Here is a 26,114-nt window from a genome sequence, read left to right on the forward strand (position 1 = left end):
AGGTTAAAGTGTTTATAAAAGGAGTTAGGCACTAATTAATCATTTTTTCTTTCAACCAGTCCAGCCCACTAAATACAAATAAATATGTTTGAAGGGCAACATTTCCCAAGACCTATCACAATCTTATTACAGTGTAAATGTTAATACATTAATTGTGTCATATGCAGATACTAAGCAGTAATTGCTTTCAGGGTCAAAACACTGTATTAAGTGCAGTATATAAATCTTCTATTCTATGAATAAAATGTGTTTTGTTAAATCCAGGCATAAAAGGACTAATGTGCTGGCTGCGATTTGTGCTGTACACATTCCCAAATACTTGACTCAGGACCTCATAGTGAACAAGCCTTTCCACAGAAATTTGAAACCTGTTGAAGCGTTTGCATTTCTTCAAGTAAAAGATGATCCAGTTTAGTCCAACTTCATTGATCTGTCTAAATATCATTTTTTTCATTGGGGGTGAGACTGTGCTAGGTAATGTCAGACCCTGTTCTACTAAGGTAAGGTTTTCAATTACATTGATTTGATAAGATAATTAATGCAACTGAATAGAGGTTCTGAACAGTAAGTGATGCTTTTAAAATGTAGATTGTTTTACCCTAGATGGACTATGATGTATAGAAAAGTTAAGTTTTCTCTGAGAAAGAAAAAAACTCTGTTAAAATTGCAGCAAGAAAATTAGTTCATTAACAATGGAACACAGAAACATTCCTCTTAACGAGTGTTATTTGAGTTTTGACTCTTTGGGCCAGTTTCTGATTTCACTTATATGATCCAGAGTAACTACATTTGCTTCGGTAGAATTACACAGATATTTATAGCTGTATAATTGAGATCAGAATCTCACCCTTTGTCTTTTAATAATTGTTTGCTTTTGTTTTTATATAAATACTGGTTAAAAATAATAGATTGACTCTGTGTACTTGAACATGGATGTTGGTTAATACCAACAGCCTGGTTGGTAGCCAAGATGAAATCTTGGACCGAAACTCTATTTCAAGTGGTCTGGTTTTAACTGTTACATAACATTTCTTGCTTCGCTTTGTGATTATTTTCAACTGAGAGTGGAATCTGCAGTCCAAGAAAGATACAAATTTATCTGCAGAGGAGACACATGCTACTACTAGTAATTCAAGAGATTTTCTAAAACCTGTCAGTTCACAATCTTTTGTAATTTTTGCTTTCACTTTTAAAAATGAAAAACAGGTGCCAATGAAAAACTTATTCAGTATTATGCCACTGTTGTCTTAGTGCCAGAGGGAGGAATCTGGAGCAGGAAGGGAGGACCAAAAATGCTTTAGAAATAATTCTTTCCTTTTAAATTAGGTTTTCCTTTTAAAATCCTAATACTATAAGAATCATGCTTCAGTTTGCATAGCACAATAGACAATCACTATGCAGTGTTGTAACAACACAATGACATTTTAAAAACATCAGTCTTTAGAGGGCAAAAAAGGAATCTGAAGAAAATGTTTGGAAAGTTAATTGCATTTTTTCCTTTCTGCAAGGCAGAAACTAGTTTTGAGTTTTTACCTATATTGTTACAAGTAACACCTATGGTTATCAAAGGGATCAGAGAAAACATGTTTTTAATTTGTTTACTTTGACAGAACTTTGTGAATAATCAGTTTCCCCTGTTGATGGTGTGGGTTTCACACAGCAACAGGGGAGTGAAAAACATTTTAAAAGTGTGAAAATGTTAATGTATAACCACAAAACCCTATGGGGGCAGTGCCTTGAAACTGTTTTTGACCCCCTTCTTTGTTTAGAATTGGCTAGATTTCTAGTTAATAGTGTCCATTTAAACTTTCTGCTTGAGGGAAATTAAAGATATTTTGCTGTTGTGGTATTTGATTGTAAATATGAGCTGTCTATGTGGTTAGAGTTTATTGACTTCTTAACTGGGGTAGAGTTATGCATATATGTCAGTATTTGCCAGGTTGGGGTCTACCTGATGAATTTGTACTATGTACTAGGCAGAGTGGGACTACAATTGTGAGTAAAAAGGGATAAGCCTGAAGACCTGCTTCTTCACCACAACATAAATAATTTTGTTTAGACGTGGTGCTTGACTCTGCAAACAAGGACTATTGGATGTGATACTTGCTATATTGTAAAAAGCAACAGAGGGTCCTGTGGCACCTTTGAGACTAACAGAAGTATTGGGAGCATAAGCTTTCGTGGGTAAGAACCTCACTTCTTCAGATGCAAGTAATGGAAATCTCCAGAGGCAGGTATAAATCAGTGTGGCGATAACGAGGTTAGTTCAATCAGGGAGGGTGAGGTGCTCTGCTAGCAGTTGAGGTGTGAACACCAAGGGAGGAGAAACTGCTTCTGTAGTTGGATAGCCATTCACAGTCTTTGTTTAATCCTGATCTGATGGTGTCAAATTTGCAAATGAACTGGAGCTCAGCAGTTTCTCTTTGGAGTCTGGTCCTGAAGTTTTTTTTGCTGTAAGATGGCTACCTTTACATCTGCTATTGTGTGGCCAGGGAGGTTGAAGTGTTCTCCTACAGGTTTTTGTATATTGCCATACATTTATCCTCTTGTGTCCAGAGGATAAATGGACACAAGTCAGATATCAGGAATGGCAATATACAAAAATCTGTATGAGAACACTTCAACCTCCCTGGCCACACAATAGCAGGACCCTCTGTTGCTTTTTACAGATTCAGACTAACACGGCTACCCCTCTGATACTTGCTATATTGTGAGCAGTCTCATTGACTCTAATGGGATTGCTCATGGCAGCAAGCTCTAAGCCTAGCAGTAAGGATTTGCAAAAAGAACAGGAGTACGTGTGGCACCTTAGGTACAAATGGTAAGTTTTTATAAAAAGCCAATCTCAGATTTTTAGCTGCAATGCATTTTTATCAGTTTTAATTTAAAACCAGAAAACCTACTACAAAACCTTAGGTGCCACAAGTACTCCTGTTCTTTTTGCAGATACAGATTAACACGGCTGCTATTCTGAAACCTGTCAGTAAGTATTTGTGAGTTCAGGCCTTAGGTTTACAATGCCAGGAGGTGGAAGTAGCTCACCAGCCAGTTCTTAGGAGCCCTTTAAGATTGTTTTTAAAAGTCTAACTTACTTCTGGCTCAATCCTCTGGGGGGGGGGGGGGGGCTTCTGAGCAGGAAACACTCAACAGTACCTGGGCTCAAACCTCTATGGTCTTTGCTTTGAGTTACTAGCTGCCAATTATTGTCTTTAATTTTTTAAGATGAGGATAAAAAGGCAAATTCAAAATATAATCTGTCTTCCATTATTTGGTATAACAGGGTATACTCAATGGTAGTGCTATGGAAACACCACCCAAGACTGCAGAGAAAAATACATCAACAGCTATTTCAAAACAAAAGGAACAATGCCTTGTGCCATGTGATATTCAAGCTAAAATGTTACGAGGAGAAAAACATTACATGTGCAGTATGTATTCATTAAGAAAAGCCTTTGGGTCAGCAACAAACTCACCTATGCTCTATGTACCTATAGCAAACTGTATTTACTTTGATTCTTTCCAGGCACATGGGCCAGCACTACACCTAGCTACTCAGTTTGGGCACCGTGCAGAGGATTTACTGATGGGCATTAAAGGGCTGAGACAGTGGTTATCCTTTGTGCAGATACCCAGGTGGAAGAGGACTCCTTGTGCTCTCTCCCCTGCCTTGTCAAACCCCACAGAGCTTGCTGCAATCTGCCATAGAATATTCTAACAGGTCGCTTAACTTTTCTGTGTCTCTTTTAATATGCATTATTCATCTTCTGTCTGTCTTACAGTTAGGTCTATTGGCATGTGAGCAAAGCCGAGAAGCATGAGTGTTGGTAGATGAGCAAAAGATTTGAAGCTATGGTGACAAAAAAACCTTAGATATCTATCTGTCTTTTATTTGCATTTGTATTTCTAAGATATCATTCACATTGGTACCTAAGAATGCTGTAAGAGGCTGAGATTCATCCTTGTGTAGAGAGTCTTTCTGAGGGGACAGATCTTCTGCAGAATGAGCACAGCTCCACTGAAGTCAATAGGGCTATGCCAATTCATGTCTCCTGAGGGCCTAGTCCAGAGCCTATGCACCACTTAAGTCTCACTTAAGCACTCTAAAATAATACATCTTTGGTGTTCACTTAAACTTCATAAAATAAGCATGAAGTTTATGCAGCTTAAAATGGTTCTACAGTTTTAATATTATAGTGGGTGTCAATATCTCTTTTTTTAGGAAATTTGCAGAACTCTCTTGTTGAATATGCAAGAAGTACAAAAAAACTGGTAAGAAATATGATGGATGACCAACAATCTTCTTTGGATTATCTTTCTAATCAGGTACTAATTTTTATTTATAATATGAAAATTTCTTTTCACTTAGGACACACATTAATAGTTATTGTTACTGTGGTAGTATTATATATATAACTAAGTATTTATGGCATGTAAGACACTGCCATTCTTCTTTGATAGTGTCTAACAACCACTGTGCACTCACTTTGCACAGATATAAGGCTCCAGCCCAAGTCCCATTGAAGTCCTTTGAAAAATTTCTCTTGACTTAAGTGGCAGTTGGATCAAGTCCTAAATGATTGCTCAAATACAAGGCAGTAGAAAATCAGGCATTCAGCATGGCCTACGGATATGTAAAGTGTGCATCGCCATGCATCATAGAAATTAACTACAGAACATCTGTATAAGGGAAGAAGCAAATCATAAGACTTCAAATCTCAGTGCTCCAGTCTGAGTGTATTTAAACGCTTGTTTACTTCTGAACTTACAGGTGAGTGAACTTATGAACAGGGTCCTACTTTTGAATGCAGAAGTTTTGAGAAAACATTTGGATCCACTTCCTTACAAAGCAGTTCAGTCTCATGGTAAGGACTTTTCTTGTCTAACCTTTACATCTTTTCTCTTTATCTTTATAAGTGTCCTGATAAGGAAATGAAAAAAACAAAGTCAAGAAGATATGGGATTTATAATAGCTACTCAGAAGTGATTTGTACTGCATAAGCTTTGGAAAACTTATGAACTGTTTTAAAATCTTAATTTTGCAAAAGTACTTTGGATTCTTTTTAAAGAAAACTTATATCAGATGGATAATATTTGTGGAAAATATCAGGTTTGCTGTCACACAGGTGCTGAGTCCCTTCTGAATTGGGGATGCAGGGTTGTTCAGCACCTTGCAAAATCCTGCTTCCTTATTCACACTGGGTGAAAGTCAAGCCTGTGCATCTGGTAAAACACAAGACTTGTGTTACACTTAAGCCCTTGTTCTGATGCTTCCAAGGAGAGGAATTTCACCTCTAAGCAGTCCCATTGGGTTCTATGAGGCTGCTCACTTGAGTAAGACAAGCAGGATTTGTCCCAATACTTTTAAGCAAAATCTTTTTGATCTATGGTATGATTTAAAGGAATTTTAAACTATAAATCCAAATCTTTACAAGAGAGGGTCAGCAATTGCTTTACATAAAGGTAGGGTTATCATATTTAAAAATTAAAAAAAGAGGACACTCCACGGGGCCCTGGCCCCACCTCTGCCGCAACTCCGCCCCTTCCCCGCCCCAACTCCGCCCCCTCCCCTCAGCGCCCGCATTCCCCCTCCTCCCTCCTAGCCATGTGAAACGGCTGCCCGAGCGCTACCATAGGGTTACCATATCTCATAAATAAAAAAAGAGGACCCTCCACGGGCCCTGGCCACGCCCATTTCCCCACCCATAGCCCCGCCCCAACTCTGCCCCTTCCCCGCCCTAACTCCGCCCCCTCCTCCCTCCCACTCCCAGCCACGGGGAAAGGGCTGCCCCAGTGCTACCGGCTTCAGGGTTTGCCGGGCAGCCCCCAGACCCTGCGCCCCCAGCCGGCGCTTCCCCAGCGCAGCTGGAGCCCGGGAGGGGAAGCGCCCAGCCGGGGGCGCAGGGTCTGGAGGCTGCCCAGCAAACCGTGAAGCCGGTAGCGCTTGGGCTTTGGGCAGCTCCTCTGCCTCTGGACCCTGCGCCCCCGGCCGGGCACTTCCCCTCCCGGGCTCCGGCGGCGCAGGGTCCGGAGGCACGGGGGCTGCCCGAAGCCGGTAGCGCTCGGGCAGCCCGGCTCTTAAACAGAGCCGAAGAGGAGCAGAACCTCCAGCTGCCGTGGCTCTGTGTAACTGACACTGTGTCAGTTACACAGAGCCGAAGAGGAGCAGAGCTGCCGCGGCTGGAGGCTCTGCGTAACTGACACTGTGTCAGTTACACAGAGCCTCCAGCCGCAGCAGCTCTGCTCCTCTTCGGCTCTGTGTAACTGACACAGTGTCAGTTACACAGAGCCTCCAGCCGCCGCGGCTCTGCTCCTCCCCGACTCTTCGGCTCTGTTTAAGAGCCGGGCTGCCCGAGCGCTACCGGCTTCGGGCAGCCCCCATGCCTCCAGACCCTGCACCCCCAGCCGGGCACTTCCCCTCCCGGGCTCCAGCGGCACAGGGTCTGGAGGCACGGGGGCTGCCCGAAGCCGGTAGCGCTCGGGCAGCTCGGCTCTTAAACAGAGCCGAAGAGTCGGGGAGGAGCAGAGCCTCCATTTTCCCGGACATGTTCGGCTTTTTGGCAATTCCCCCCGGATGGGGATTTGACTGCCGAAAAGCCGGACATGTCCGGGAAAAGGAGGACGTATGGTAACCCTAAAGGGATTTATCTTGCAGCCATTACTCAGGCAAAGTTTCCATTGACTCAATATGATCTTTGCCTGAGTAAGGTCTGCAGGATCAGATCCATGGTGTGTAATCGTCTATGCAGTGCTAGTTATGGTTAGAAAGATCAACTGCACTTAATGACTTTTTGTGGAAAGTTCCTTTTTCTCTATTCTCTGCCTATTTCTGACCTTACCACATTCCAGAGAATTCACATTTTCAAAATAAATCTCTGATTAAAGATAATTTTATATTTTACTTGACAAACGAAATTTAATTTGAGATCATTCATACCTTTACATCTAAGTGCCTTCCTTTTGTCGCAATCTGTATTTGTTATTGCAGTGTTTAACCTAAATTATATTGAATAATTTTGTTCTCTAGGACTGGATTGCACCGATATTAAAGATACCATAGGTTCAGTTGCAAAAACTCCCAGCGGTCTGTACATAATCCATCCAGAAGGATCAAATTACCCTTATGAGGTAATAAAATTATCTCACATATTGGGCAGACTTTACTTGAAAACATGTATTTAGAATATGTTTAATTTTAAAGTATTTTCCTTGGATATTTCTCATTGTGTGAATAAGAATTATACTAAGTGGCTCTGCCATAATTACAATTTTGAAATCTTTCCCAGTTCTTGCAAAGAAATATAATCTCAGATACAGAGCCATATTCTCTCTTTTCATATACAGTGAAAACCACCTGGAAGAAAACTTACTATCTTAGGTACTTTATATGGCCCCATCAGCATAATAGCAGAGTGCTTTATAACACCCCTTGTATGCAATGTTGTTGTAGCTGTGCCAGTCCCAGGATATTAGAGAGACAAGATGGAGGAGGTAATATCTTTTAATGAATCAACTTCTGTTGGTGAGAGAGAGACAAGCTTTTGAGTTTACACAGCACTCTCTTACCAACAGACGTTGGTCCAATAAAAATTATTTCCTCACCCACTTTGTCGCCCTCGTAACGCACCTGTGAGATGGGGGAAGTGCAATTCTCTCTATTTTACAGGTGGGGAACTGAGGCACAGAGATGTTAAGTGACTTGCCTAAGGTCTCTCAAATCTATGGTAAAGCAGAACCTGATCTTGAACATTCTAGGCTAGTGCCACTAACCAATGAATCATCCTTCTCTATAAAAACTACACATCATTCAGTGAGTGTGTAAGGGTGCAGACTGACCCCTGCGGTGCCTCCTGCTGGTCTCTTCCGGGAATTAGTTCGTCCCAGCTTCGGAGCACCCTCTGCAGGCTGGTGATCCGCCTTACCGCTGGCCCCCATGTCCCTCCCAGGACCCCGGTGCCCCTTTCTCCAGGTTGCTGCCCCCCTGGCAGTACCCCCACACTCTGGGTCTCTCCACCCAGGGGAAACCCCACCCACTAACCCCACCTCGCCTCAGTGTAAGGCTACTGCCAGTCACCATCTAGCCCCCACTCCCTGGGGCAGACTACAGTATACGTCACTCATCACAGGCAAGGTTGGGTTTGGACCTGCTGCCTTTGCCTCCCCCTGGGCTGCCCTCTGCAACCCCCCGTACCTGTTGGCCCAATGCTAGGCCACAGCCTGGGGCCTTCCAGGCTGGAGCTCCCTGGCTCCTCTGCCTTTCCCCAGCCCTGCTCCACTCAGGTACCCTGTCTCTAGCTCCCTGCAGCCAGGCCTTTCTCTCTGAGAATGCAGAGAGAGTGTGTGAGCTCCTGGCTCCCAGCCTTTTTATACAGGCCAGCTGTGGCCTGATTGGGGCATGGCCCAGCTGCGGCCACTTCCCCAATCAGCCGAGCTTTTAGAGCTGCAGCCCTCTCCAGGGCTGCTTTCCAGCCCTCCCAGGCAGGAGCGGGTGTCCACCCCGCTACAGAGTGGAAAAGCCATTGCTTTTTTGCTCTCCTCTCATGAGTGTGAATAAAAGGGCCATGGAAGGGCCATGGAGCATGACTAGACAATGGCACAGACCTGCACAAATACTAAGGAACTGAAAGAAATTCTGTCCCCACACCCATAGATGTCAGGGCATTTTCTTGTAATCTTTATTCCCACGATTAGTTTCTCAAAATTGACAGAGATGCTCTCTTGCAACATGGACACTGGGTTCCTCACTGTGGCGGCATAATCCTTCCTTATCTAAGGGCAGAGTACAGGAGTAGAGAAAGAGTTAATGCTGCATTAAGCTATGTGGCCTTTTGCTAGAAAATTTGGGGCCTCTTTCCTTGGGAGCATATAGGGTTGTGGTTTCCTAGCTGCACTGTCCTTCCCCCCAGCAATGTGAATTTTAAAACCCTCATCAGTACCTTGAAGCCTATGTATGGTTGGGTATGTCCCTTCCACCCAATCCACATGTTTCCACACTTTTGCTCTCCACTTTGTCAGCGGGGAAGGTAGTGGGAGAGGAGGATAATGATCTTAGTTCTGATTCTGACCTCAAAGTCTGGGTAAAATTGGAACTCGCAGAACCCAAACAGACTAAATTCTTATTTTAAAAAAAAATATTCAATGTCCAATGTTTTTCTTTTGTTTCTGCTTCTGGGTGCTCTGTTTGCAGAAGTCCATATGTGTTAGCTGAGATTTGGCATTGCATCCACAGGCCTTTCCACTTTAATTTTGCATATACATGTCTGGGATATTCAGTTATTGGAAGAAGAATGGAGGGCAAAACAAATACTACAATATAATACCTAATTATAAATACTTCTCTGCTGTAACAAAACAGGGATGGGGGAAGCAGGTAGAAATATCCCACCCAGCCCTAGCCAATTATATACCCCTGTGATGGGATATATAAACTGCACACTGGGATGGAAGGGGTTGAAGGACAATACTTGGTCCAGTTACCCCCACCCCTCCAACCTTGCAGAGCATGCTCCAACTGGAGACAGGGTTGAAAAGAGAACAACCCAGCTCAGAAGGCTGGAGAGGAGTACAGACCTACGCTGCAGGCTGGTGCCAAAAGGAGCTAGAGATGCCCTGAAGTACCAGGACTGTATGAGCCTGGTTGGTGCTGACAGTTTGGTTTTCTTTTTTCTTTTTCCTTATCTGGGACCAGGGAGCAGTGATAGGAAGCAGCCCAGGGAGGATAACTCAAAAGGTCAACCCCCCACCTCCAGGGGTCAATGCTACTGACCCTTCCTAAGGCCCTGGGTTGGAGTTTGGTGGAGTGGGTGGGCCGGCGTCCCCTACCACTACCCCATGACTGAGTGGATGCTAACCACTAGGCCACCCACCCCACTGAGGACCCTACTATTGTATCCCACAAAATAGTCACAAAACTCTGAGCCCAAACCTGTAGTCCTGTGTAGTCAAAACTGTCATATATGGCGAAATCTAATCAAAGGGCTAAAGAAGGGCCTTGGGAGCCCTCAAAAGTAGCAGAAATGTGGTTCTTCTCCCAGCTGCGGAGGCTACACAGTGTGTACTAAAGAACTTTGTCCTTCAGTAGTTCTCTCACCACAGTGTAGGAGATGGGGCTTAGGACAAAAAAAAAAATCTACCCAGAATCACCAGCCAACTCTACCCATGGAAGTAGACTGCAGAGGCCACAGATGCTACTAAAGCAGTAGTAGTGTCCACAGAAGCAGTTGCGTTAATGCTCCATAGAATGTTGTGAGGAGGATTCTCTCTTTCCCAATTCCAGGCAGACCCACTGCACAAAACTCATGTATTCCCGGCTTTCTTGAGGAGTCAGGATTTGGCTCTGAAGTGGAGGGTTCCAGCTGAGAAAACTATTCATGCCTTTTCCAAAATCAGGTGTTTACTGGAGGAGATATAACTATTACCTCTCAGTGAGAAAAGAGATTGCTTAGTCCATTTGCTGTAACTTTTGGCTTCAAGTGGTTAAATTATGACCTGTTTCAGAGCACAGTGCAAACACTTCTGAAATGAAAAAGTTCTTTTCACTTCAAAAGCATTTTTGACACTTTTCTACATTTTGCGTTTACTACCAATATCTGAAGACGTGGGAGACATCAAGTAAGTGGGGAGATTCCTTAAAATACTGACAGAGTCAGGAGACAAAGGGAAAAATAGTCATAAATTAATTATAACCATGAAGGAACAATAAATAATGAGAACAAAACCTCCACTTACAGAAAGGTATCTCATTTCATGTCTAATAGATGTCACACAGATCTGAATGCAGATCATGCTGACAGGATCTCCCTGAAAATGTCCAAAAGTATGGGTGTGTATTTTATTAAAGAATGATATTGGAAAAGATTTTAATGTAAAACCACCTATGTGATAAGGCATAAAAAGAGCAAAAGACAAACACACGTGTTTGTAATTAAAGCTTAAAACATAGAAGAACAAAAGTCTCAAGAAATTAAGACATAAACCTATTGACAAAATAACTCATAATTCATTTCTAAGGCACTCATAGTCAAGAGCTGTGGAAGGCTTGTAAAACATAACTAAATGAAAAAAATTACAAAAAAAGACAGTATGTCCCAGTAAAAAAAATTACCAAAGCCAGCATAAAAGTATTAATTTCAGTAACCAATTGACCAACAATAGTAAACAAAAAGCCCCTCAAATGAACAGAAACTAAAATAAAAACAAAATATCTTTAGCCTTGTCACAGTTTTTGGGGTGACTGTACTTTGTCTCCCTCCTGTGGTCTGCTCTAGGAATGCCATTAAGCTCTCAGGCCATCACCTCTCTATGGGTAGAGAATTGTATCCTTCTCTTTTCAGACTGGGGTTTTTAGGCTGCCCCTGTAGTTCATTGTGATTCTCCCAGCAAGCAGGTCTGACGTGCTCTAGCCCCTGCATTGTTCTTTCTTTCCACAGGTTAGGGCCAGCTCAAAGCATCCAGGAAGTTGACTTACTCAGTTACTTGAGGATTCAGGAATCCCCAGGTTGTATAGATTCAGCATAGTGAGCTCTATGCTATCCCCCTCCTGGCTCCAGCATAAGGGACATTTTCAGAGGAAAGAGGACCTGGAAAGAGTGCTGCAGTGTTCCTGCAGTTCCTGGTTGCAGGAAAAGCCACTTGGGGCCATAAGCAGCTGGGTGCAGAAGAGTGCAGCCCTGAGGCTGCTGTAACTTGTGCTGAGGTCCAAACTGGCTCCTGTCCAGACTCAGGCTCTGGGAGTGGCGAAGGTGACCAACATTACAACTCCTCTCCTTTGCTTTGCTGTATGCTGCTGTGGCACAGCTAAGGATCTGGCTCATAAACTTTCTGCTGCTTTCACTCAGCAGAACATGGAAACAATTTACTAAACTCGCTCCAGGATTCCTTCCTTCACTTATATTATCATCAGTTACTGAGCAACAACAGTGTACTCAGTACTTATCCTTGTTGTCATGAGTACTCCCACTGACTTACAGCTCTACGGAGTTCAGCTCCATTAGTGTTGGTAACATTTGGAGCCTAGAAATAAATAGGTCACTGTCTGCAACCGCCATTGTAAGCCCTGTGATGATTAGACCTCCTTTGAACAAGTTTAGGTGACGTGATGTCTAAAATGGTGCACACTGTTCTGCACTAGGGCTCCTAATGTTGATAACACCTGTGCAGCTGAGCTAGCATTAGCTATGGTGGGAAATATTTGAAAAATGTCTTTAGTGTACAGAAGCCCTGACAATGGGTGAGTATGCCAATATTTGAGTCAGGTTATATTGGGGTTCAAAAGGTTTTGAATGGCAGGAGAAAGTGAAGCACATGATGTGATATTCCCTACTGAGGAATGTGATCTCGTATGCATGCATTGGCTCTATCTCTAACACACCCTACAGCATAAATTTGACTAAGGTACCAATCTAGTGAAGAACTTCAAGCATGTGAGTAGTCCCACTGCATTCAATGGGACTACACGCTTGCCTATGTTAAGCATGTACTTAAGTGCTTGATTGGATCAGGATCTATTTTATGCAGAGTTTTCCATCCCACTAGGGTAAATTAATGTGATTCTGATATATCTGAAAAAAAGATCTTTCTTTACTTCCTATACCTGGTGAGTCCTTCAGTTAGGAGTCTGTGTTTCCCGTGCATAACAAACAATACTGGAAAGGAAAAAAAATTCTCAGATAAGAAGTTGTTTGGAAAACTAAATTAAGAGGATCAGTAGGAAGCAAAGGAGGAAAATGCACAAAATGGTGATGAAATATTTGTCGCCTTTAATGTCTTTTTTCAATTTTGTTCTGCTGAAGTAGAAATGTAACACTGAACATTCTTGCACCTATATGTAATTTTGAACATTATTAATACATACCCACTGCAAATGTTTCCAATTCAAACTGAGATAAATACAAACATAGTAGAATGTTTATGGGGGTGTGTGTCTGTGTCTACACACGTACTTCCCCCAACACATCTGATAATATATTTATTCATATATATATGTAAGGTGGTTCCACTAGTTCAGTAATTCTCTGATCAAGCCTTCCAATCAATTAACAGGCAATATAGAAATATCTTATAACATTATTGGTTCCAGTCATTTATCTTAGAGTACTTTTGCTGATACATTTTAAAAGGACGTTATTTTGGAAAATGTCCTGGTTTTTAAAAGTTATTTTCCATGTTGCAGCTGCATCAGTAAGTGGTTCATCAGAGGATATTCACTAGCCATTGACATTTCTATTTTAGGTTTTGTGTGATATGGATTTTAAAGGAGGGGGATGGACTGTGATTCAGAAAAGAACCGACGGGGTAATTGACTTCCAAAGAAATTGGTCAGAATACCTGGATGGATTTGGAGATCTTTCAGGTACTAATTTAATATGTTTGAGAGATAAACGTTCTAAATTTTCCAGATTCTAAGTATATTTTCTTATTGTAAAAAAGGGCTTTGGACCCAATCATGATGTCTTAATGCTGGCGACACTCCTATGACAGGTCCCCCCGGGATGCAACCTGGAACTGGGGTACCACTGAGTCCTCTGTCTCACCAGCCTGGGTGCCCTCTCACACTCTGCTGCTGGGACAAGCTGCAGACCGTGCTGAGTCCTGCACTCACACAAACCTTTACACAGGCAGGGACCCACCCAGCTGCAGTTACATGGAGGCTTCTCCCCAGCTCCACAGCCTAGGACCCCAGAGCTGTATTGTCTTGCCCTGTTCAAAAGCCTGACCAGTATAAATTTATTACCCAGTCCACCCCTCCCTCAGGGTGGAGAGAAATGTGTACAAGCCTTTGTTAACTGAGCTGAGGTTTCCCCCCCAAGCACTTCACTCAAACCACACTGTTTTTAGGTAAAATATAAATAGATTTATTAACTACAGAAAGATAGATTTTAAGTGATTATAAGTGATAGGTGTACAGATCAAAGAAGATCACCTAGGAAATAAGCAAAAACACAATCTAAAATATCTAAACTGGATAGGATTTGAATCAAGCAGTGTCTCACCCTATTAGATAGTATAAACAGCCTACCAAGCTTCCTTACAGAGGCAGGCTTCCTTCTTTCCCGCCTGGGGCCCCCTTTCCCAGTTCAGTCTTTGTTCCTGAGGTCTTTTCAGGTGCTGTGTTGTAAGAGGAGTGAAGCCAATTCATGATGTCACTTCCCCCTTTTATATATTCTTCCAACTTGTCGAAAAGATCCTTTGCTGTGACATATGTCAAACAGTCTCCCTTGGGTATGTGCTATCTCTGAGAGGTTTGTATTGTATGCCAGTGGCAGATTTAGAGTTAGTGGGGCCCTGTGCGCAGCTTCATTTTCACACACACACCTCAGGACCCAGCCAAGAAAAAACATTCTCTCTTATCTCCCCACTCCGTTTTTCATTCTTTTTTCCTTCATCCTCCTCCTATATTATAAGTAATAGGAAGTAAATGAAAATAAAGTGAGGTATCTTGATTGTTTTTGTAGTCTAACTTATTTTTCACTGACCACTTGGAAATTGCTGAGGGTCTCGGTGGACCACTTAATGATCTTTCCAAATGTTGTTTGTACCGTTAGCTAACTATTGTAAAGTGCTTTGGGTAAGAGCGCTTTATAAAAAAAACAACTTAATAAACTTTCCTCGCTCCACCTGAATAGAGTTCTCGGACCACAGTTTGAGAACTTCTGGTCTATATGAAATCTTGTATTTGCATTATGCTAATGTGAACAATGTGTAAAAATAAAAAGCATAGATGATGCATGAATGGAAAAATAAAAGTTAACTTCCTCTGAAGAAACTTATTCAATTTGAAAAAAAAAAGATACTTTTTTTCTACACTTTTTCTTTACAAAATTGTCAATTAAGTCATCGTAAGTAATATGTTGTAAAGACGCACTTTCAATTGTCAATATTGCTGAACTTGTCAAATGTTCCTGACACATCATATTTTGCAAACAATTTTTAACTTGTTTCAATACAGAAAAAGAATGTTCACTAGAAGCATTTGTTACCGGTATTGTTAAAAATATTTTCAGAATGGTTTCTATATTTGGAAAGGTTGCTTGCAAACCATCATGTTCAAGTCTATACAAATCAACTGGTGATCTCGAAGATCATCATTTTCTATAAAATGAATGAAATGTTTCACTTCATCTTCAAAAAGATTTGTGTCTATGTCCTCTAGGTAGAATTCGCTTAATTTCTTACGGTAGTGGCTTTTATCATTTTCGTTCCTACTTCTGTCAAAAAACATGCAAAATAATTCAACAGTTTTCTTTAGAGATTCACCTCTACTCTGCAATTGCACTATTATTGTGTCACAAATAACATTGACGTCTCAACAATGATCTTCTCTTTCTCTTTTAAATTGATTTCATTATCTCTAGTTTCATCGAAAAATAACTTCCTGTTTTTTTAATGCTTCTTGTCAGATGTATCAGAGGAACCTTAATTTTTCTGTTACTGTTAGTGCCTCTGCTTCCACCGAGCTATAGTCATTTCGAATTTCCATGATAAAACTTTTGACTGAGGCTAACAATTGTGCAGCATTCAGTAAATTTGTTTCAACCTTTTGCAGGAATTTGCTGATGGCATTAATTCTTTGAAGTAAATGATTCCACAAAAGAGTAAAAACAGCAATATCATACTTTTCAAACTTTATTGCTATGGATTTTGCTTCAGTTTTTTCAGAATTTGATATGACTATGTCTAATAAGGTTTTCTTTATATCAGCTCATTTTCAAAGCCAAACAAGCATCTGCACGAGCAGACCACCTGGTGTCACAAATTCTTTTGGCTGTCAAATATTTTCCATTTGCCTGCTCCAAGCGTGATTGTAGCATACTCCACCGATGCGTGGAAACTGAAAAAAAGGTATACACATTTTGAACAAAGTCAAAAAAATGTGTAGCTCCCTCACAAGATTTGGCTGCAGCATTGCAGATTAAATTTAATGAATGGCTGGAAAATGGTATGAAAAAAGCAGAGGAGCTTGCATTGTTCAGTCTTGCCTCTAGACCTGAATATTTTCCTGCCATATTTGTGACGTTATCAAAGCTCTGCCCACGACAGTTTTTGATGTCCAAACCTAAATTTACAATGATTTCCAAAACAGTTGTCTCTAGACATTCAGAAGTGTGGGATTTTAGCAGGACAAAACAAAGAAATTACTCTACAATTTTACCATTGGCGGTCACATATCTTAAAATTAATGTTAATTGGTCTACATGACTCACATCTGGTGTTGAATCGACTATTATGGAATAGTACTTGGCATCCTTTACTTCATCAGTGAATTGGTTTCTGAGACGCTCTGTCATTATAGTGATGAATTCATCGTAGGTTTGATGTGTTAAAAAGTTGGTCTTCCCTGAGCCACAATACTGATAATTTTTCAAATGTTCTTTGAGAAAATTGTCAAATTCACTAAGATATTCAAGTTTTATGATATTTCAAGATATTCAAATTGAAAAATTACCTTTTCGATTTGACAGTGATGACTCATCATGTCCTCTTAGAGATAGTCCCAAAGAAGACAGCAGTTTGATCATGGCAACAACACATCTCAGCACATTCCTCCAATAAGAACACTCCTTTTCAAACTGAGTCGATAACACAGAATCAGTTCTTCCAGATAATTTACACCTTTGAACAAACTTACACATAGCATGAATATGAGCTTTGGGAGTTTCATGATCAGCAATATGTCTTGCAATGTTTCTCCAATTAGAGTGTCCGTTGATGAATGTTTGCTTTCCTTTACCATGGTCAGGGAATAATTTGCAAACAAACATAACAGTAGACTGCCTTAGCAGTTTCCAAAAAAAAAAAAAAAAAACAACCAATTTCTCAGTTCTGTCATCCCATTTTTCTTCATCCTCAGAAAATGGGACTCATGAAGATCTCTAAATTGCTTTCATCCTCCAACCTCATACTCTTTTCTCAAATTTTCCATATTACCTACATTTTTCGGTCTATCATATCCAATTAAACAGATTTTGGTCATAATGCAGTGTCTTCAGGGTAGGTTTCTTCCCTTACTTCGACAAAATTACCAATATATTGTAGTTCCATTGTCACTTCAGAGTCCACTTGTTCAACTTTTGCAGTCATCATGGTATCCCCACAACTCAGCAAGTGATCAGATAATTCAGATGTTTCCTTGCCCATACTTTGATGAATGTCCACTATTCAATACTTCAAGCTTTTTAAAATAAGATGATAAACTCTCTTTTTGCTTAGCTTAGTCTTCTTGCCTTGCCTTCATTTTTTGGTGTTTTTGACTGCCAGACTCATAGTATCACTTCATTATTGCTAAAAAACTGACCTCAATTTTAGGCAGATTAAAAATGTCCGAAATAGCCAGGGTGTAGCCATGGATGGGCCTGGGTGGGCCGTGGACCCAGGTTTAACGCCTGTGGCGCTAAAACATTTTGAATAGTGGAGGTGCTGAAAGCCAGACCCCTGTCCACCCCAGGCGCACGTCCAGACCTGGGTGTGGGCCGTGGGGCAGCAGTGGAGCCCGCAGAGCCCAGGGTGTGGGGCGGTAAGCGGGACCCCAGGTATCCCGGAGACATGAGTGGAGCCGCCATGGGGCTGGAGAAGGAGACACCAAGATCTTCATGGCCAAGGACAGCTTGGGGCACCGTGGCCTGGCCCGGAGAAACGGGCAGAGATCCACATAGGCTGAACACCCACCTGAAGGTGAGGAGGCGGGATACGGCTCCATTGGTGGCCACTTTGCTGCCTCCGTGTGCTGATCTCTGCTCGCCTCCCCTGACTGCTGGGTCCTTGCAAAGCGGACGGCTGTGATCCCCCTTAGCCGTGGCAGCTGCGCTGCAGCCCCAATGGCCGGGCTTGCGCCGTACTGTCTCCCCAGGAGCCCAGGTGGTTCTGGGCTCCTAACAATATGTTTTAACATATGTGGTGTGAGGCAGCAGCCGGGACCCCAGGTATGGGACGGCAGCAGAGCCCTGAATAAAATGTGGGGGTGCTACAGCACCGCCCACACCCCTTGTTCCCACGCCTATGTTTTGGGGCCCCCTGTCATTGGAGGCCCCCTGCCACGGCGTGGTATGTTTTGGGGTAAATCCGCTCCTGTTGTACACAGTTCCTGAGGTAATCCTTGTGAGTGTTTGTATTCTCCTCAATGAGTCAGCCGTGTTGTTTGGCCTTTTTATTGTTGTACCTGAAAGACTGCTTGTGGCTGTTCCCAACCTCACAACATGTTTCAATGGCACATACATAGTGAAACTTCATAGATTCATATACAATGAGAGCACATACAACTTAACAGGATATTAATGTTCAACAGATTAAGACTTCTAAAATGATACCTCAAGGCATACTTTGTATAAAACATATCACAATTATGTATTAATATGGTGAATTTGGGGTGCAGAGTGTCACAACTCCCACTGAATTCCATGGGATTTTTAGCTGCACAAGGGCTGGAGGATCAAGTGTATTTTTCCCCCATTCATTTCATACTTAAAAAGTCACTACTCTTTTTGCTCATACTTCAGTTTTTTTTCTCCTGAAGCAGAGCCTAGGTCCTGTAAAATTTCATCCCAATAACTGCAAGTTTCTGAAAGTTGTGAGCAAATGAAAAGATCAGAAAATGAAAAGTTCTGTCTAAGGACAGCTCCTCCTTCAGAGGAGTACCAGGGCTTGTTAAAGGAAGGAAAGTTCACAATTTTTCAACTTCAGAAAGAACCACAACCCATGCTGGGCAAGCTTTCATGGTCTGAGGCTCATAAATGCATCACACCTCAAACATGTTCTTATCAAGAGGGTTTGAGATTTGATGTGGCTCTAACATTTAGCAATGTTACTATTAAGATTGACACTGGATTATGTGTGGCCAAGCAGACAATCCACCCAATTTTTTGTACACCTGCAGTGTATACTGCAATTTAGTTCTTGCTTCTGTATATATATCACTGAGGCCATGTCTACACTACTGGCTAAATTGGCACCTCTGCAATCGATGCAGCAGTGTCAATTTAGTGGGTCTGGTGAAGACACACTAAGTCGATGCGAGAGCGCTCTCCCATCGATGTCTGTACTCCACCTATCCGAGAGGTGGAAGCTATGTCGATAGGAGAGTGTCTGAACTAGCGTAAATTAGATCAACTCACAGCGTTAGTGTAGACCAGCCCTGAGTAAGGACATGTGTACAGGAGAATCCAGTTCATAGATTTTCATGATGAACTAGAGAACCTTCTCCTCCTTCCTAAGCCTTTTAAGTAAGCATATTCCTTTCAACCAGCGCAATAGTCATTACTTTTGGTCCAGGAAGGGAAATAGAGTGGGGAAAATGGAAGAGATAATTTTGTTTCTATAGATATTTTTTACAAAGTTTATGTGATTTATATTATATTTTTTTCACAGGGGACTTTTGGCTTGGACTGAGGAAAGTTTTTCATATAGTAAATCAGAAAACAACAAGCTTTATGCTTTATGTGGGTTTGGAATCTGAAGATGACACATATGCCTATGCATCTTATGACAACTTTTGGCTAGAGGATGAAGCGTGTTCCTTTAAAATCCATGTAGGGCGTTATTCAGGAACTGCTGGTAAGACCACGCTCTTAAGTATTAAAATAAGTCTGTCTAAAAAAGGTGGAGATGATGAAATATTTAGTTAGGATAATATGAAAAATGTCCATTTCTAATTTGTGTTTTTCTATAAAATAAATTATTTCTGTGAATGATGAATTTTAAAGCTGTGAAATCAACCTATGGTGATTGGTTGGACCAAGGTTTATTTTTTGTGTAGGCATAATCCCCCCCCATCCCACCCCAAGAAGGAATTTGAGTAAATTCAAGTTAAGTGTGAGAAATATAATGTAATAAGGATCTGATTCTTTAGCTGCTCTGGGCCTGCTCTAAAGCCTACTGAAGTCAATAAGAGTTTTTCAGATGTTAGTCACGTTGTTTAATGGACTACTGAAAGATGCTTTGATGCCATGCTGATGAGGGTGAAAAAGAAACTGAATAGAATAAATCATGCCCAGAGTGTGCAGAACTTCCATTGATATCACTGGCAGTTCTGCAAATGTAGTGGATGAAATCACAATTTAAGTACTTGTATCGAAGAAGAGTTAAGGCCATTCCAAACGGGTAAAGGTATTTCAATTTTCTATTAACGATCTTACAGTACACTTCATCTCATTTCAGCCCTTTTGTTTTCCGTCACATTTATTAAAATGTATCAGTATTCCTCCAAAACTATACTGATGGTTGCTAACTTCTCTTCACACTTTATCTCTTTTGGTAGCCAGCAATAGACAGTCCTGTGTCTTATTTAACCTGATGTGGGAAGTAGTAATATTCCTGCTTAAAGTACAGGACTGGTAGCCTAGAACTCCTGTGTTATAATGAACATAGTTTACAGAATTCCTCTCTCTTGGGGGCCCGGAGCCACTCACAGTGGACCAGATTTCAAAAGTGACCTCATATTTTAGATTCCAACTTGAAACAGCCCTCACCTGGAGCTGTGGTTGCTCAGCACCTCTGAAAACCAGGCCTTAGGTGTCTAAAAATGGGCATTCAAAATTAGAGGCCACCATTGAAAATCTGAATCACAACGTCTCTTTTTTTCTGTTTCCCCATCTTTTGTTTCTATTTTTGAGGACAGAAAGCTCTAGATTACATGCATGCTAAGTAGTTATTGTTAGAAAGCCACATTAAAGCCATGATCTGTTCTGACTCTTTTCAAATTCTCCTGCACTTCTCAGTATTCCTCCTGGTTTCAGTAATAACTATTCCTTTCTCTCCCTCCCTCTCCAGCACATAACTCTCCCTCTCTCTCTCACACACAGTTGTGGTATCATGCCACAACACATCACCCTGGATGTTTGAAGAAATGCAGCTTTCCAACAAATGAGGATAAAAAATGCAATTTATGCATTAATTAGAGGGCTTTGGTTTTGTACAAAAAATAATTATCTTAACATTTATGGCAGTTTCTTTCTGGTCTGTTTCACTCAGGTGATGCATTTCGAGGATACAGAAAGGAGGATAACCAGAATGCAATGCCCTTTAGCACTTTTGATGTAGATAATGATGGATGCAACCCAGTATGCTCTATCCAAGAGCAGCCTGTGAAGAGCTGCAGTAATTTCAGCGATAACACTGGCTGGTGGTTCAATCAGTGTGGCCTTGCAAATCTCAATGGTGTTCATCGTTTCACGGGAAAGTTTCTTGCAACAGGGATTCATTGGGATACGTGGGCAGAGAATAATAAGCTAATCAGAATTAAATCAGTTTCAATGAAAATTAGAAGAACCTATAATCCGTATTTCAAATAGCAGCCTATTAACGTAGAATTATAGCTTTTCTAGCAATTATGCTGGTTGATATATCAGCATAATCTTAAAGCCTCTCACATGTAGTTAAATAATCCAGTTTTACGAATTATGTTAAATATTTACATACAGTACTACTTTGTTAACTGCACTTTTCAGCACTACTTAATCAATTTTATTTCCTTTATGAAATTATGCCTGATGATATTATACTACCGTATGTCACTATAGCTCAGTGGGTTAGCACCCTCACCTCTGCATGAGAAGGTCCTACGTATAATATTTATCATATGAGCACAAGACTTTTTGCATTCATTAATTTCTATTCAGCTGCCTCTTATGAAATTCTCAGAACTGGTGGCAGCATTTTAACACACACATCTTTGCATTTCCCATTTTTTTTAAATAATAAAGTGATAGTAATGCTGACTTTTGAAATTAGTTTCTCTGCATATCTGAGTTGCCAAGAAACTATCAGAAAAAAAATCTATTATCAGTAAAATGCAGCAAAACACATGTGTGTCATTAAGATGATTTAGAAAAATATATTATTTCCTTTATCTGACATGAATTTCCAGACTCCTGCAATCCTTACTTAAGCAAGACTCTCACGGATTTCAATAGAAATCCCATTAGAGTAGGGTCAACATGGTCAAGGATACTTTCAGATCTGATTTGTAAACTAGTTAGGTATGCACTTCCATGCCCCAAACTATGGCTCTATTTTGCACTCACAAATGCATGGCTGATTTCTTTAACAAGTGAGTCCTTAATATGTAAAACAGATTTAGGGCTTTCTAATGCCCTAAATTATGAATTCACTAAAAATGAATGCGTGCACAACATGCATGATCACCAACAGAACTTGTAGGAATTTCAAAATGTCTTTGAAATTGTAATTTTTGGAACTATGGACCTGATCTTGCATCTCTCACTCTATAGAAGTGCCTATTATATTAAGTAATCTGGATTGTTTGTATTTTTTTCTTTCAGTAAAAATGCACGGCCATCAATAAAAATATGAATATTGTCAGAGCAATTGTTGTTTCAGAGTCTGGCATCCTTGTTGCACAAAGTATATGTCCCTGTTTCGCCCATCTTTTGCTTCAGTTTTAATCAGGAATAACTGTTGTAAGCAATGTTGTAAACCTAAAAAGGGTGTCTATGGACCACATTCTCCACTACCTTGCACCCTGGGTTATCATTTACACAAAAGTGAGTGTGAAACATGATCAGTTCAGAAAGGTCATATTTTACACCTTCTTTCCACAAATGTAGTTAACTTCACAGGGGACAAGGTGGTGGGAAATCAGGCCCTGTAGGTGTAGAAAGTCACATCTAAATGCCAGTCATCTTCAATACATTTTTAATGCAAACCTTACAGTGGATTCTGACTCAATTATACTAGTCACCTGTCCCACTGTATAAACACAGAACTGAAAGACAAGTATAAGACAAGTGACAACAGGTGTAGACAGACAGATGGGGGAACATAAGAATCAATGAGACAATACTGGTCAGCACACCAGCTGTCTAACTGGTGTCAAGTTTTTTGTAGACAACATGGCAAAAGAGAGATTTGAGGAATGATTTGAAGGAGGGCAATGAGTTGGCTTTGCAAATATTTACAGGGAGCTCCTCCCAAGTGCAAGGGGCTTGCATGGGTGAAAGCATAAAGGTGCTTGTTTGAAACTGTAACAAGAGGGTGATGAAGGCTGGCATCTTTGAGCAGGGTGGAGGTGGGTGTTAACATTCATAGATGAATAGAATTTAAGGCCAGAAGTGACCATTAGATCATCTAGTCTGACCTGTGTGACCCAGGCCATTACATTTCATCCAGTTACACCGGTATTGAGCCCAATCACTTATGTTTGACTAAAGCATAATTTGTGTTTTGGCTAAAGCATCTTCCAGAAAGGCATCCAGTCTTGATTTGAAGACATCAAGGGATGGAGAATCCACCACTTCCCTTGGTAATTTGTTTTGATGGTTAACCAGCCTCATTTTAAAAATATTCTGCCTTATTTCTAATTTGAATTTTTCTGGCTTCAGCTTCTAGTCACTGGTTCTTGTTATGCCTTTCTCCACTAGATTAAAGAGCCCCTTAGTACCCAATATTTTCTCCCCAATGACGGTACTTATACCCTGTAATCAAGTCACTGCTCAATCTTTTCTTTTCTTTTTTCTTTTTGATAAACTAAACCGATTGAGCTCTTTAAGGCTGTCATGGTAAAGCATTTTCTCCAGCCCTTAAATCACTTTTATAGGTCTTTTCTGTACCTTCTCCAATTTTTCAACATCACTTTTAAAATGTGGACACCAGAACTATATGTGCTATTCCAGTATCGGTCTCAGCAGTCACCTCCTTATTTCTACTTGCTACTCCCCTTCTTATAGATCCAAGGCTCGCATTAGCCATTTTTTGCCACAGCAACAAGCTCAAGTTTTGTCACTTGTTCACTGTGACCCCTAAATCTTTTCCAGACTTCTTGCTTTCCTCATCCTCTGTGTACAGCCTGTATTCCTTATTTCTAGATACATTTGCATTTGACTATGTTTGTGACAGGTTGGACCCTTGGGATGCCACCTGATATGCTGAGATACCACTGAGTCTATCTGTTCTGCCAGCATGGGCCCCCTTTAATCTGTCATGCTGAGCCAGGCTATTAAAGCCTCCTCTAACACACACACACAGGCAGGGCCACACCCAGCTGCAGATCAGCTCTGGGAAGACTCATCTTAAGGGACTTGCTTCAGTACTCAGGTGTCTACCTCCCTTGGAGTGCAGACCCAAAGGTATATTACGAAATCTGCCTCCTCCCTCAATGAGGAGGAAGGTATGCACACCTCATCCCCCCCATTAGAAATGACAGAAACTGGGTTATATTATAAACAAAACAAATGTTATTAACTACAAAAGGCAGATTTTAAGTGGTTCAAGGGATAGCAAACAGAACAAAGCAGATTACTAAGAAAATGAAACAAAAGCTGCAGACTGAGCTTAACACACTAGATAGGTAAAATACAAATTAACAAATTCTCACCCTGACTGATAAACAGACTGGCAGATTCTTAAGGCACAAGTTGCCTTGGCTTTCCTAGGTTTTCATACACTGGCTAAAGATCTTAACTTGGGTCCATCACTTCCCACAGTTCCGTCTTTGTTCCTCTGGTGTTTTCATGTGTGTTATTGTAGGGAGAGTGAGGACTCCTCATGTTGTCATTGTCTCTCTTTTAGATCTTCCCCCCACTTGCTGGAAAGCCTTTTTTGCTGTGACCTGTGTCAAACAGTCCCCATTGTGTAGAGCTATCTCTAAAAGGTTTCTATTGCACACGGTTCCTGGGGTAATCCGTATGCTTGTGTGCATTTCTTCAATAAGCCACTAACATTGTTTGGCCTCATCCAACGTAGCACATTTGAAATACAGAGACATGGTCAATATTCCCAACTTCAGATACAACAATGATACATGAATACAAATTGGATAAACACGGCTATAAATCAATGATTTTATTGATTTCCAATGAACCACTATTATGCACTTGGTAGAAGCTATGAAACAGAATACTGATGAATAATCATTGTGCCTCTGTGTCTGTGCATTTCTGAGCTAGCATGCAGGCAGTGATGGTCCCAAGGCCATGTGGACCAGAGGAAGGGAGAGGCCTGTTTAGAAATGTCTTAGTTGTTTTCAATTGTTTTTGAAAACAGGACCCCGGCCTTCTGTGATGCCCGATCTCGAAAGCTGGAGAAATACACCCCTCTGGCCCACACCTTGAGAGCTAGGGGCTATAAGGTTCAAACTCACGTGTGGATCATCAGAGCCCGGGCGTATGGGACCCCGGAAATGAGCGAGTGCTGAGAGAATGCGGATTCAGTCAACGCTACACTTGGCTGATGCGGCAACTCATGGTGTCGAACGCCATCAGGTAGTCAAGGGACATCTACCTAGAACACATAACCAGACATCGGCAATACGAGGAGGGATGAGCCGGAGTATCAATGAGAAGCGTAGTCGGGAAAGTAACTCAAATACTTCCCGAATGGATTGTATTTTCTAATGGAAAACCTACCCTAAATTCTCAATTACTGAGGGACAATCTTCATTCATTGAGATATTTGCTTTCCACAGTCAACTCTCTGTATAACTTTTAATGAGTAATGAACCTGAATAATTGGATGCTAATATCTAAACTGTATTGTTACATTTATTCACCTAAATTTGGGTTATTGCTGATTATGTATATGTATCTTATGACTTTTAAAACAAACTTTGTATTTGTGGATAATCTAAGCACTATATCCAGATGTACAGACACACTTTTTTTAACCTGTGTATTATATAATTTTTTAACATTAGTTTTAATAAAAATTTTAAATCTGAAAACTCATAGTTGGTTGTCGAAAGTTAGTTATAGCTCTTTTGTTCCTTCGAAGACACAGAGCTTCAGTGTTTTCTCTCCCACCCCTGATCTTACCATCCCCTTACAAATGGGTGCCAAGTGGAATGGGCTGGAGGGTAGGGTTGGAGGAGGAGTTGGTCAGGAAGGGGAAGGGAACACTCTGGTTGTCTGAGGAAAAGTTAGTACAGCACTCCTTTGTCCCTTGGAAGATTATTAATGTTCCTGTCCCTAGTGTTTAGCCTCTCCCTGCACTGAGCCATGCGGCACAAGCTGGTGGAAACAGGGTTGGGAGAAGGATCTGATCTGGCAGTGGGATAAACAGTGTGATGACCCTGTGGAGGGAAGAGGTGAGGGGCTTGTGGTGCTTATCTGAAACTTCAGAGAAGCTGTTGCGGGGCCAGTACCCCCCGTCACCCTGGGGTGAGATACATGCGT

At 41.3% G+C, this 26,114-nt stretch overlaps 1 protein-coding gene across 1 annotated transcript; it reads left to right on the forward strand.

The window, feature by feature from the left end:
• Positions 1 to 329: 329 nt before the first annotated feature.
• ANGPTL5 (angiopoietin like 5) lies at positions 330 to 22,314 on the forward strand. The gene is made up of 8 exons (XM_054016578.1): positions 330 to 500; positions 3,281 to 3,428; positions 4,220 to 4,323; positions 4,769 to 4,862; positions 7,025 to 7,125; positions 13,228 to 13,348; positions 19,357 to 19,542; positions 20,959 to 22,314. Exons 1-8 carry the CDS (start codon positions 402 to 404, stop codon positions 21,276 to 21,278), a joined length of 1,173 nt encoding a protein of 390 aa, XP_053872553.1. The 5' UTR covers positions 330 to 401; the 3' UTR covers positions 21,279 to 22,314.
• Positions 22,315 to 26,114: the final 3,800 nt, after the last annotated feature.

This window comes from Malaclemys terrapin, chromosome 1 (assembly GCF_027887155.1).
Source record: "Malaclemys terrapin pileata isolate rMalTer1 chromosome 1, rMalTer1.hap1, whole genome shotgun sequence".
In the NCBI taxonomy this organism is placed as follows: Eukaryota; Metazoa; Chordata; order Testudines; family Emydidae; genus Malaclemys; species Malaclemys terrapin.